At 37.2% G+C, this 12,710-nt stretch overlaps 1 protein-coding gene across 1 annotated transcript in view; it reads right to left on the bottom strand.

Moving 5' to 3' along the window:
• LOC124709145 (vacuolar fusion protein CCZ1 homolog) overlaps positions 1 to 12,710 on the bottom strand; it is a 51,071-nt gene that overhangs the window by 14,352 nt on the left and 24,009 nt on the right. The window contains exons 7-9 of the mRNA XM_047240819.1: positions 10,705 to 10,853; positions 9,315 to 9,591; positions 7,720 to 7,847 (exon numbers count right to left, since the gene is read on the bottom strand). Coding sequence (XP_047096775.1) covers positions 7,720 to 7,847; positions 9,315 to 9,591; positions 10,705 to 10,853 — 554 coding nt within the window. The remainder of the gene's footprint in view (positions 1 to 7,719; positions 7,848 to 9,314; positions 9,592 to 10,704; positions 10,854 to 12,710) is intronic.

The following is a 12,710-nucleotide window of genomic DNA, read 5'->3' on the forward strand; positions in this document are numbered from 1 at the left end:
GAGGTGATACAAAACTTTTTTCGATGTGTATATTATCTCTCAAATGTCATATGAATTAAATAATGTGACCAGTGTTGAAAAAATGACAGATTAAAAAATGAATGCTAACAAGATTTGAACTATCGCCTTGTCCTCAACCTTCCTGCTACACGCAAACGTTGATCATGTGATCACACTGATTTCTTACGGCTGGCGTCTTCGCAAAGGTGCATCAGTTATATAATAGACACGTAAAACTTCTATTGCGATTTTCTCGGATTTGCCAGAGTAGTGCACCTTACTACTTCCACATTATGTTGTTTTAATGGCCTACTAAAGGTGTACAACGTTTGAAGTAAATCCATGATCCCAACGCCGTGGCCTCCCCTCGTTAGCAGTATCAGTGACAGTCTGTTGTAGCTGTATAAGGAGGCACAAAAAAGTATGTCTTGTTTCCTCTCCGATGTACATGAACTGTTATATACGGCCAACCAATGGGTAATGTCATATCTAACCATAATAATACAGAAAGTTGTATTTCGTTATTCAACCAATATAGCTTGGGGACGTTATTCTGACTAGGGGGAAATCATGGATGGGGTTCCCCAAGGCTCAATCTTAGATCCACTATTGTTCCTCAAATATGTAAACCATTTTCCATCTAATATATAACAAGCAGAATTAGTTCTTTTTGCAGATGACACTAGTGCTGTAATCAATCCAAGCATACATACAGAAACCAAAGGAATGGTAAACAATGTTCTTAAAGAATGAAACTTTCGCTCTGCAGGGGAGTGTGCCACATCAAGACTTGAACTGAGGACCTATGCCTTTTGTGGGGACGTGCTCTACCAACTGAGCTACCCAAGCATGACTCATGACCCATCCTCACAACTTTACTTCTGTCACTACCTCGTCTCCTACCTTCCAAACTTCACCTGGGCAAGAGTACTCCCCTGAAGTTAAGAAGGTAGCAAATGAGGTACTAGTGGAAGTAAAGCTGTGAAGAAAGGTTGAGAGTCATGCTTGGGTAGCTCAGTAGGTAAAACACTTGCACACAAAAGGCAAGGGTCCCAAGTTTGAGTCTCAGTCTGGCACACTGTATTGATCTGCCAGAAAGTTTCACTATTCTTAAAAGTATCATGGACTGGTTTTCTGCAAATGGTCTTTTCCTCCATTTTAAAAAGGCACAACATATTCAGTTGTGCATGTCTAGCGAAACTACACCAATGATGAGTGTAACACGTGGTAACGAAATAATAAATAGGGTGGAAATTTCAAAATTCTTGTGTGTCCATAATGGTGAGCACTTAAACTGGAAAAAAACACATTTCTGAACTCCTAAAACAACTTAATTGAGCCACACTTGCAGTTACAATCATTGCAAATCTTGGGGAAAGCATAACATCAGTAAGTTGACGCATTTTGCAAATTTTCATTCAATAATGTCATGCAAAATAATATTATAGAGTAACTCATCTTTACAAAAGAAAGTCTTCATTGCCCAAAAACATGCTGCAAGACTATGTGGCGCAATGACTATGTGCTGCTCACCCATCATCATCTTGTGGACATCTGTTTAACAAGTTATGCATTCTGACAACTGCTTCACAGGATATTTGTTCCCTCATGAAGTTTGTCGTAAATAATCCATTGCAGTTCAAAAGGAACAACGAAGTGCACAATTGCAATACCAGAAGGGAAAACAACATTCATTACTCCACACGAAGGTTATATTTAACACATAAAGATATGCACAATGCTGCAACTAAAAGTCCTGATCACTTACCCAGTGATACAAAATGTCTGACAAAAGAAAAAATTAAATTTGAAATCAAACTGGAAAAGTTTCTCCTTGACAACTATTCCTATGATTGAGGAAAAAGCTTTTTGAAACCTGAAATTGATAGCAATGAGGATTTTTGGGGAAAATATAGCTGTGGTTTAAAAGGTCTGGCAAATGGGAAATGGAGATGGTGTACTTGTCACAATAGACAAGAAACTCAAATCCAGCAAGACAGAAATTGAAGCTGCATGTGAGATTGTTTGGGCAAGGGTCAGTATCAGGGGTGGGCACAAAATGGTAATTGGATCCTTCTATCGCCCACCAGACTCATCTCCTGATATAGCTGAAAGCTTTAGAGAAAACCTCAGTTCAGTTGTATGTAAGTTCCCCAATCATACTGTAATCATCGGTGGAGACTTCAATTATCCAACAATTAATTGGGAAAATTACAGGTTTGTTAGTGGTGGGCACGATAAGACATTCTGTGAGGCATTACTTGCTTTCTCTGAAAACTACTTAGAACAGATAGTTCTGAATCTCACTCATGTTGGAAATATATTGGATCTAATGGCGACAAATAGGCTTGACTTCTATGAAGATGTCTACATCGAAACTGGTATAGTGACCATGACACAGTTGTGGCAACAATGATTACCACAGTAGAAAGAACAACTAAAACAAGCAAAAGATATAATGTTCAGTAAAATAGACAAAAAATTAGTAGTGTCATATCAGTAAGGAACTTGAAACTTTCAGCACACGGCAGGAACATGTAGAGGAAGTTTAAAAGAATAGATGACCATGAACTGCATAGACATTTACCCAGGAGAACAGTTCATAATGGGAAGGAACCTCCATGGTATACAATTACTGTAAATAAACTTTGAAACAGAAATTACTGCACAATAGTTGTAAAAGTGTAGAGCTATAGAGACAGAGATGCTGAATGAAATGCATTTGGCTGTCATGAGAGCAATGTGTGGTGCCTTCAATGACTACCGTAGCAGAATATTGTCAAGTGATCTAGCACAGAACCCAAAGAAATTCTGGTCATACATAAAGACTGTTAGCATAACTGAAGTTAGTGTCCAGTTCCTAGTGAATGAAACAGGAACTGAAATGGAGGGTAGCAAAGCAAAAGCTCAAATGCTTAACTCCGTTTTCAAATGATCCTTTCCAAAGAAAAACCCAGGAGAATTACCCTAGTTTAATCCTTGTACCACTGAAAAGATGAATCAAATAAGTATTAGTCAGTGGTGTTGAGAAACAGCTGAAATCGTTAAAATTGAAAAAAGCTCCAGGTCCCAACAGAACCCCTGTCAAATTCTAATTCTATATTGATTTTGCAGCTGAGTTAGCCCATCTTCTAACTACAATCTATTATAGATCCCTTGAACAAAATACTGTCCTTGAAGCTGGCCGGAGTGGCCAAGCGGTTCTAGGTGCTTCAGTCTGGAACCACGTGACTGCTACGGTCGCAGGTTCGAATCCTGCCTCGGGCATGGATGTGTCCTTAGGTTAGTTATGTTTAAGTAGTTCTAAGTTCTAGGGGCTTGATGACCTCAGATGTTAAGTCCCATAGTGCTCAGAGCCATTTGAACCATCCTTGAAAACAGGCACAGTTCCCACCCATCTACAAGAAGAGTACTAGAAGTGATCCACAAATCTACCATCCAATATCCTTGACATCAATTAGTTGCAGAATCTTAGAACCTATTCTGAGCTCAAACATAATGAGGTATCTTTAACAAAACAACCCCCTCAATGCCAACCGGCATGGATTTCGAAAATGCCGATTTAGTGAAACCCAATTTGCAATTAATGAAAGCTTTGGATAGGCAACCAGGTAGATGCAGTGTTTCTTAATTTCTGAAAAGCATTGTACACAGTGCTGCACCTATACTTACTGTCAAAAGTATTGTCATATGGAGTATTAAGTGACATTTGTGTATGGACTGAGGATTTCTTTCTAGTAGGGAGGACACAGCATTTATCTTGGATTGAGAGTTATTGCCAGATGTAGAAGTAACTTCGGGTGTGCCCCAGGAAAGTGTGTTGGGACCCTTGCTGTTCATGTTGTATATTAGTGGCCTCACAGACAATGTTAATAGCAAAATCAGACTTTTTGCAGATGATGTAGCCATCTACAATGAAGTACTATCTGAGAGAAGTTCCAGTGTTTAGCTTGGAGGAGGAGGAGGAGGAGGAGGAGGAGGAGGAGGAGGAGGAGGGGGGGGGGGATGATTAGTGTTCAACATCCTGTCAACAACAAGGCCATCAGAGATGGAGTCATGCTCAGACTGCGGAGGGATGGAGAAGGAAATTGGTCATGTTATGTCAAAGGAACCACACTGGCATTTGCCTTAACCAGTTCAGGGAAATCACAGAAAATCTAAATCAGGATGGCCAGATGAGGGTTTAAACTACTGTCCTCCCAAATGATAGTCCTGTGAGCTAATCACAGTGTGTAATATGCGTTTACTTTCTGACAGAGCTTGACAGTTATGTTAAGATTTCTGGCCAGCGCAACAAGAATTGCAGCAAATACATTATTTGTAATAAATAACAAGGACTACTGCGTGTATTACTTCCATTAAATGAAGAAGACAGACCCAGAATCTTTTAGAAAAAGAAACATTGGACAGAGGTGAACGCAAACCTGCTACATTTCTCTTTACATCTCATGACACTATCAATTAAGCTAAGGCTTAAACAGAGCAACTAGGTGTCAGTATCAGTAAACACTATGTAAAGAGCATATCTAAAAATGTCATTATTCAATATTGAACTACGGCAAATTGTGGCAAAATAGTGCCATTTTAATAGATCTTGGTGCCACATCATTGAAATACACTGTACCAACGACTCCAGGAAATCCACCCAGTACCATGAAACTATCCATCACAAAGTGTAAGTCTGCTTGAGAAGGAAACTTTATGTATTGTGTAGATATTGCTACTATAATCCCCAATATATCACTGGTAATTCTTTGCGTTTTTGTACTATGTACATTAGCACTATCACCAATAAATATATTAAAAGCACATTGTGACAGTTGCATTCTGGTCTCCATGGCGGCCACGTGTTTGAGAGATGTGCTTGCGTATGTTACTGAAGGTTGTGTGGGATGTGTGGTGTGGTGTGGTGTGGTGTGGTGTGTGTGTGTGTGTGTGTGTGTGTGTGTGTGTGTGTGTGTGTTTTAAAGCACCTGTTACATATGCCCTCAGTGTCATTAGAGGTCTGTTCATGGGTGAGACAAGGTTACTCTGACAAATAGGAAGTTCCAACCTCTCGTTTATTTTACCTAGTAACCAACACACTGTTTCTTTTGAACGACAAGATCTCTCTTCAAATGTCATGTCCCTGTACTCTTCGAAAGGATGTTCCCTCCCTGCAAGTAGCCAATACGTTTGCGGCAATGCTTTACATGGTAAAAATATAACATTTTTCACCTTCTATGGAATTTAACACATTAAAACAGACCACTTTCTTAATGCAGCACACGTTTACTTTATCCTAACTGCTATCAGTTCAAGGTAAACGAGCCTCCAACCTCGATCAACTTTAACTGTTATAAACTCCCTCATTTAACATTAACTGAGGTTGATGCAGTCAAATTTTGTGTTGGCTAGAGTTACCTTCCGGCTTAACTGTGGTTAACTTCTGATCAATGTTGGTGCACTTGGTCCTCAGACTGTCTCCATGTGAAGATGTCATTTATAGTCTAGTAAAGTCACCACAAGATCAGTTACCTAGAATATCTGTATGATGAGAAAAGTGGAAATTTATTCTAAGTAAGGAAAAGTGTGAGGTCAAACACATGAGTACTAAGAGAAATACATTAAACTTCAGTTACAGGCTAAATCATACAACTCTAAAGCCTGTCAATTCAACTAAGGGCCTAGGAATTATTATTACAAACAACTTAAATTGAAACGAGCATAGAGATAATGTTGTGAGGAAGACAAACCAAAGACTGTGTTTTATTGGAAGAACACTTAGAAGATACATCATGTCTACTAAAGATACCACCTACCCTACAATTGTCCATTCTGTGCTAGAATATTGCTGTGCGGTATACGAGATTGTTACAGGATACGATTGATGGAGCTTATTGAATAAGTCCACAAAAGAGCAGCTCATTCTGTATTATGGGAAAATAGGGGAGAGAGTTCTGTGGATATGATAAGCGAGTTGGGGTGACAACCATTAAAACAAAGGTATTTTTTGTTGCAGTAAGGCCTTTTCGCAAAATATCGATCACCAACTCTCTCCTCTGAACGTGAAAATATTTTCTCAGTGCCAAACTGCAGAGGGACAATGATCATCGTAATAAGATAAGAAAAATCAATTCTCTATGAAAGATTTAAGTGTCAATTTTTCCCACACGCTGTTAAAGGGTGGAACGGTAGACAAATAGTCTGAATGTAGTTTAATTGTCTCAGTTTTTAAAAGGACACCATCTATTCCAAGTACAGAATGCAATATTGACTCCACACCATGGATGCCAGAGTAATACAAGTAGGGTTGTGGAGAGATACAATGTCTTCTTGTCTTGTGAACTGCTTTGCCACAATTTCCAACAGTTGTCAGTCCCTTGCGTTTGATTAAGGTGTGTCCAATATCTTAAAGAATCTATAATCTGAGGCTGTACATTAAGACATATGAAATTTTTGCTTATGTAATCTGGATGGACAGGTGTATTTAAAGCCAATAAAAAATCGGTAATAATCTGTGGCTTGAAATTTACATCATACTACTGACAGAATATACATATCTTTCTTCTTTCTATTCACTCTTTCCTATACTTTCTGTGTGAAATTATGTTTCTCTTGAAGTCATAAGTTCTGTGAAGCTCTGTCAAGTTTGTTCACTTTGAAATAATGTATCTCAGCAGGAGATAGCAGCCCATCATTGGAATCTCATTTCTTGATCTTTTCCTGTCTGTATTTAGTTTTTTGAATGTAGAAATCAAATACCTTTTCATCACTACTTGCTTCACAACTAAAAATACATTTTTGACGATATGTCACTATTTTCTGGTTTAATTGGTATGGTTGTCTCCCAGGAATGAGCTCTTTAATTATTTTAGGGGGAGGGGATAATATACTAAACAAAGAACTCAAATGTCACATATTTGATACAACTACTAGTCTTTACTAACAGTTAATGAAATAACAGGAAAACATAACATAATGCGGACAGTTTTGCAATCCCTCTAAGTTTAATAGTGTTGTAGGTGTTGCGGAGGTAATTCATTAACACATGTTTCTATCTCAGCAACCATTAAAATACTTGAAAGCACATCTAACCTAGTCATTCAGAGGTTTTCGATTCATGTTCGTACCATTAATTATGATTCAGGCAAGATGTCTATTCTCTGTTAGATATTATCTTCCACAGCTTAATGTGAAAAGAGGAAGGTAACACTGATCAGCTATTAGTGCAGAGGAGCTACAGATTCACCTAACCTGAAAGCAGTTAGATTACACCTTTATTAACAGCCTTGATCTTCAATTTGAGGCTCCTACAATTTTTGGAGAACCCATATTACTCTCTATAGCTTATCAATAAACTGTACTGTTTACTGAAGTATGAATTTTCTTAGAAGTAGCTTTGTCAACTACCTTTCTTCCTCCAATACATTTTAATGAATTCATTGTATTCTACAGAGTACTGTAAACCATTTACACTAGACCCATTTCTTCTAAATTGTATAATTTATACCATAAGCAGTGCTTGATTTGTGAGGATTGTGACAGTCTGCCACACTGATACCTCTGATAAAAAATGCATTAAAATAACGTTTCAAGATGTTTGAATTTAAATTCTCCCCCCCCCCCCCCCCCACTCACGGAAGGTCACAGTACTAGAACTTTTTTTTTTTTTATACAAATCAAGCACCGATTATTACCATGCAGCACAAAAGAGAATAACTATATCTTAACACTTACCATTGATATCTATAAGGTTTGCACTTTTTTGCTGAATTACTGCATAAAATTCTCTTAGATTTGAAATTTTACCTACAACCCAGTAATCACTCATGGTTTTTAAAATAGTTTCTCCAGTTGTTGACATCCTGAGGGGACAAAAATTAAACAAAGTTTCTATATAAATGGCATGGCTTATGGTAATTAGAATGAGTTAAATAATTACAGCAACACATAATTGTTATCTAAAATTTAAAATAAAAAAACTCATCTGGATCAGAAATAAAGATTAGCACCACATATTATTAACCAGCCATTTCACATTTAGGAAATCTTTCAGTAAATGTTATCAATCAGAAAATTTAATCGAGTAAACTGCTAAAATTCCAAGGTAATGGAATGGGTGACCAGCATTTATCCTTAGGAGCCAAATTTCCTTAGAGTAGACCATACTAGTCAGGTTCCGGAACTAAATGTTCCTTATTCAAGGAGGTGAGACAGGTTAGTTGGGGAAGAGTGGGGTGGGGGAGGAGTGGGAGCAAGTCACTAAGATTCTAGGTTTGGAGAAACCCACTACGCAATAGATGTTTCCTTTCTGAAGATGAGAAATTTACATAGAAAAACTAGGCTTACTATTTCCTACTTTTTAAGTTTTTCTATGGACAGTACTAGAAATTTTCCCTCTAAAAGATTAAGTACTGGTCATCCATTCTGTTTAGATGATTTAAGTACATCATTTCCCCTCTGTATCCCAAAAGTACATTTTAGAAAGGTTAAAAAAAATTATCAATTGGGAGAGACCACTCATATCATCCCATAGTCATTCTAGCCATCTAGCGAAACCAATGACAGTCCATTACAAACTCAATTAAACAGAATATGAGGTTACTTTATTAGCCACAAAATATGGAACTGTGACTAAATGGTTCTATAACAATACTCTGTGCAGCCCTTTTCTCTGGTCAACATAGTAAACATAGCCTACACCCAGCTTTCGATTACACAGAGCTACACACATTACGATGCCAAAAATCTCTTCTATGACAACTCAATTTTTACATTAAAATGCTGGATATTCAAAAATTATAGCAATTGCACATAAACAGTGCATGTTGATACATATCATGTGTTACAGTTGCTTTTGGTTATGAATGAAATGTTTGATGTGCCTATTGGTCACCTGTACTGGATGGATATGAGTGGACTCTGTGTAATCATGTCATAAATTGAGATTTTCTTTGCTGATACAGATAACATCATTTTAAAAAATATTAAAATCATTAATGGTCTGACAAACACTGACCAAAGAACCATCAAGCCTACCACAAACAATCAAAGGTGTCTCCCATATCCTAGAATTCAATTTTCTTAGAAACTGATAGTTTCAAAAAGCAAATGGTGTGGAAATGTAATTTTTGCTCTTAGAATAATTACATATAGTGTCATTTTAATATTGGGTACAATTTTAGCAGTAATACTAAATTTAATTAAAATTCTCTTAATATACCTTTTATATCTTATTTACACATAATTTAATTTTGCTACCTTAATCAATTGTATACTTATTATTACTTCAGAACACTTGAATAACTTTGTTTTAAGTGTGTCTATCATACCTTTCCTTATCAGCATTTATGTCTGCTAATAACCTCAGAACTTCAGGTGTAACTGCTATGTTTCCTGTTCTTCTGTTATCAAGATGAACAGTTGTTTTCTGAGCCAAATTAAGTTGGTTAAAGTATACAAATTTAGGACTAGAATCTGGTGAACTTGCACCACTGTTAGCAGCTTGTTTAGAACAGTGTTCTGCTACTTCAGACACCAGTGTTGTCAGCTGTGGTCCCAAGAATATATCAAGGTGTTTAAACAGATCCATATTCAGTATTAATGAACCTGTAATGACATTTTTCATAAAAGTACATAAGACATTAGTTTCTTAATCAAAGACAAAATGTGAAAGCAGATCACCAGAAGGTCCTAATGAATACCACAAAATACAACCAATTTCTGGGGAGTGGAAAATAACTTATCAAGCCCATATTGAAGATGTAACAAGGGCGGGGAGGGGGGGGGGGGGAGGAGACATGATTTTATTCATGAAATTAAGACTGTATATTCATAAAATAATGTTCTTAAACTGGATATTAAACACTCCCAAATCAATCCTAAGTTCAAGCAGATGTGTTTCATGTACTCCACTTTCATTTTTACATTGACAATTAAATGCAGACCAGTTTTAATTTGTTATACATACTTCTGAGCTAATAAATTACTTCTTTATTTTGCTATACAATGAAACAATTAAGAAAAACTGGTTGTGCTCTTGACACAAAAATCAGATAGGTAAAGGAGTGATTAGATAAAGTTGTCATCAACCTACAACTGAAATTCACATCAACAAACATTGCCATCAGGTGGAAGAGTTGATAAGAGACGAATCAAAATTCCTGAAAAGTGACTGGGGATCAAAGTCAACATGTTTGTATCTGTAGTCTGACAATTTACCATGGAAACACCAAGCCACATTAAGGAGTGAAGGTTACGAATTATATCCAATTCAGCTGTAAATCATTTATAAGCGATTTCTGCAATGTAACATGCATACTAACAATATGGAAAATGTCGCATTAGGCTCTGAACTCTACGCCTGACAAATGCGCCTTTCCATGAGATTGTATCCACTATCTTCACTACAATGTTACAAGATTAATGGAAGAACAAGAAAAAATATTTACAAAATTACATTTCTTCATCATTTTTTACCATGGCTGAAGTTTCATGTAGCAAAACTTCATCTGCTAAATCTGCGTAGCAGTAATAACTGTAGCTGTGGCAATAATGAAGCAGAAAGTGACTTGTCAAACTACAGTTTCTTGGATCACTACAAGAATATTTTACTGAAGCAATAACAACAAAATTATGAACAACCTGAACTAATAAACAGTTGCCACGTGTAATTCTGACAGGTCACAACCCTATGTGCAAAATACTTCATGTTCTACTTACCATCAATGAAGAGACAAACTGTTGCACTAAGAGCTCGATAAACCACTAAGTGAAACATTTCAGTAGATGATTCATGGTTGATATACACTTTAGGAACTTTCCCAGTACTACTAGTACCATCTTGTACATTTTGGGGCCCCGTAACGAACCTGTAATGTGTGGACAATATGTTTCATTACAGAGAATCTGAGGGAGATAATTACATTACAGTTATGGCTACATTTCTTAGATTAATAAAAACTGTGAAATGTTGAGAACATTGCATTTTGCTGTGTCTGGATGGTTTGCAGTATTTCCTTCTTACAACATTCAAATAGAGCACTCTTTGAATTGTATTGATAGGAAATCTGAAGTCCAATTGCGGAAACAAAACTACTACAGTAAAACCATGCAACACAACTATAATTCATCTGTATGAAAGAAAATATCACTTGAATGAGTTCATTTATGAATGAAATGTAATTCCTTTACACTTTAGACTATAATCAGAATGAACAGTACACCTGTAAATGATGCAAGTTGGCATTTTGTTTTACCAAAACAGTTCCATCACAAGCTTTTGTTTGCCCATTCTAAGATGGCAGACACTGACTACAGTTTTGTGATGTCATAACAACTCCCCTTATTACACCTCCATGTTGATTAACTAGAAACATTTTGGATTGTTTTCATAAACAAGGGCAAAGTAACGTTGGTACATGCTGTACAACAAAATAAGTCAATTGTCAAATTGATCTAGAGAATTTTTATACTACTTTTTAAGTAGCTGTGTTCCATGTGTGTAGTTCAACTGGATCAATAGGAATACTTTGGAGTCAAAATTTCAGACCAACAGAATTTTTTAGCAAGTTTTGGACAGTTTATAAAGCACACACTTCCTAATTTCCCACAGTAAGAAATTTCTGATTAAATTACAGGTGACTACACTTCTCTTGAAGACTTTTTGCGGATGATGCTATAGTGTATCAAGAGGTTGTAACAATGGAAAATTGTACTGAAATGCAGGAGGATCTGCAACCAATTGATGCGTGGTGCAGGAAATGGCAATTGAATCTCAATGTAGACAAGTGTAATGTGCTGTGAATACACAGAAAGAAAGATCCTTTATCATTTAGCTGCAATACAGCAGGCCAGCAACTGGAAGCATTTAATTCCATAAATTATCTGGAAGTAGGCATTAGGAGTGATTTAAAATGGAATGACCATATAAAACTAATTGTTGGTAAAGCAGATGCCAGACTGAGATTCATTGGAAGAATCCTAAGGAAATGCGGTCCGAAAACAAAGGAAGTAGGTTATAGTACACTCGTTCGCCCACTGCTTGAATACTGCTCACCGGTGTGGGATCCGTACGAGACAGGGTTGATAGAAGAAATAGAGAAGATCCAACAGAGAGCAGAGTGCTTCATTACAGGATCATTTAGTAATCGCGTTATGGAGATGATAGATAAACTCCAGTGGAAGGCTCTGCAAGAGACGCTCAGTAGCTCGGTACAGGCTTTTGTTGAAGTTTCGAGAACATACCTTCACCGAGGAGTCAAGCAATATATTGTTCCCTCCTACATATATCTTGTGATGAGACCATGAGGATAAAATCAGAGAGACTCGAGCCGCCGGCCGCTGTGGCCGAGCAGTTCTAGGCGCTTCAGTCTGGAACTGTGTGACTGCTACAGTCACAGATTCGAATCCTGTCTCGGGCATGGATGTGTATGATGTCCTTAGGTTAGGTTTAAGTAGTTCTAAGTCTAGAGGACTGATGACCTCAGATGTTTAAGTCCCATAGTGCTTAGAGCCATTTGAACCAGATTCGAGCCCACATAGAGGCATACCGACAATCTTTCTTTCCACAAACAATACAAGACTGGATTAGAAGGGAGAACCGATAGAGGTACTCAAGGTACCGTCCGCTACACACCGTCGGGTGGCTTGCGGAGTATGGATGTAGATGTAGACATCTACTTGAAGCTTATTCTTAAAATGCAATCACAGATGAAAACACCAATGTC

Source organism: Schistocerca piceifrons, chromosome 1, assembly GCF_021461385.2.
Source record: "Schistocerca piceifrons isolate TAMUIC-IGC-003096 chromosome 1, iqSchPice1.1, whole genome shotgun sequence".
Lineage (NCBI taxonomy): Eukaryota > Metazoa > Arthropoda > Insecta > Orthoptera > Acrididae > Schistocerca > Schistocerca piceifrons.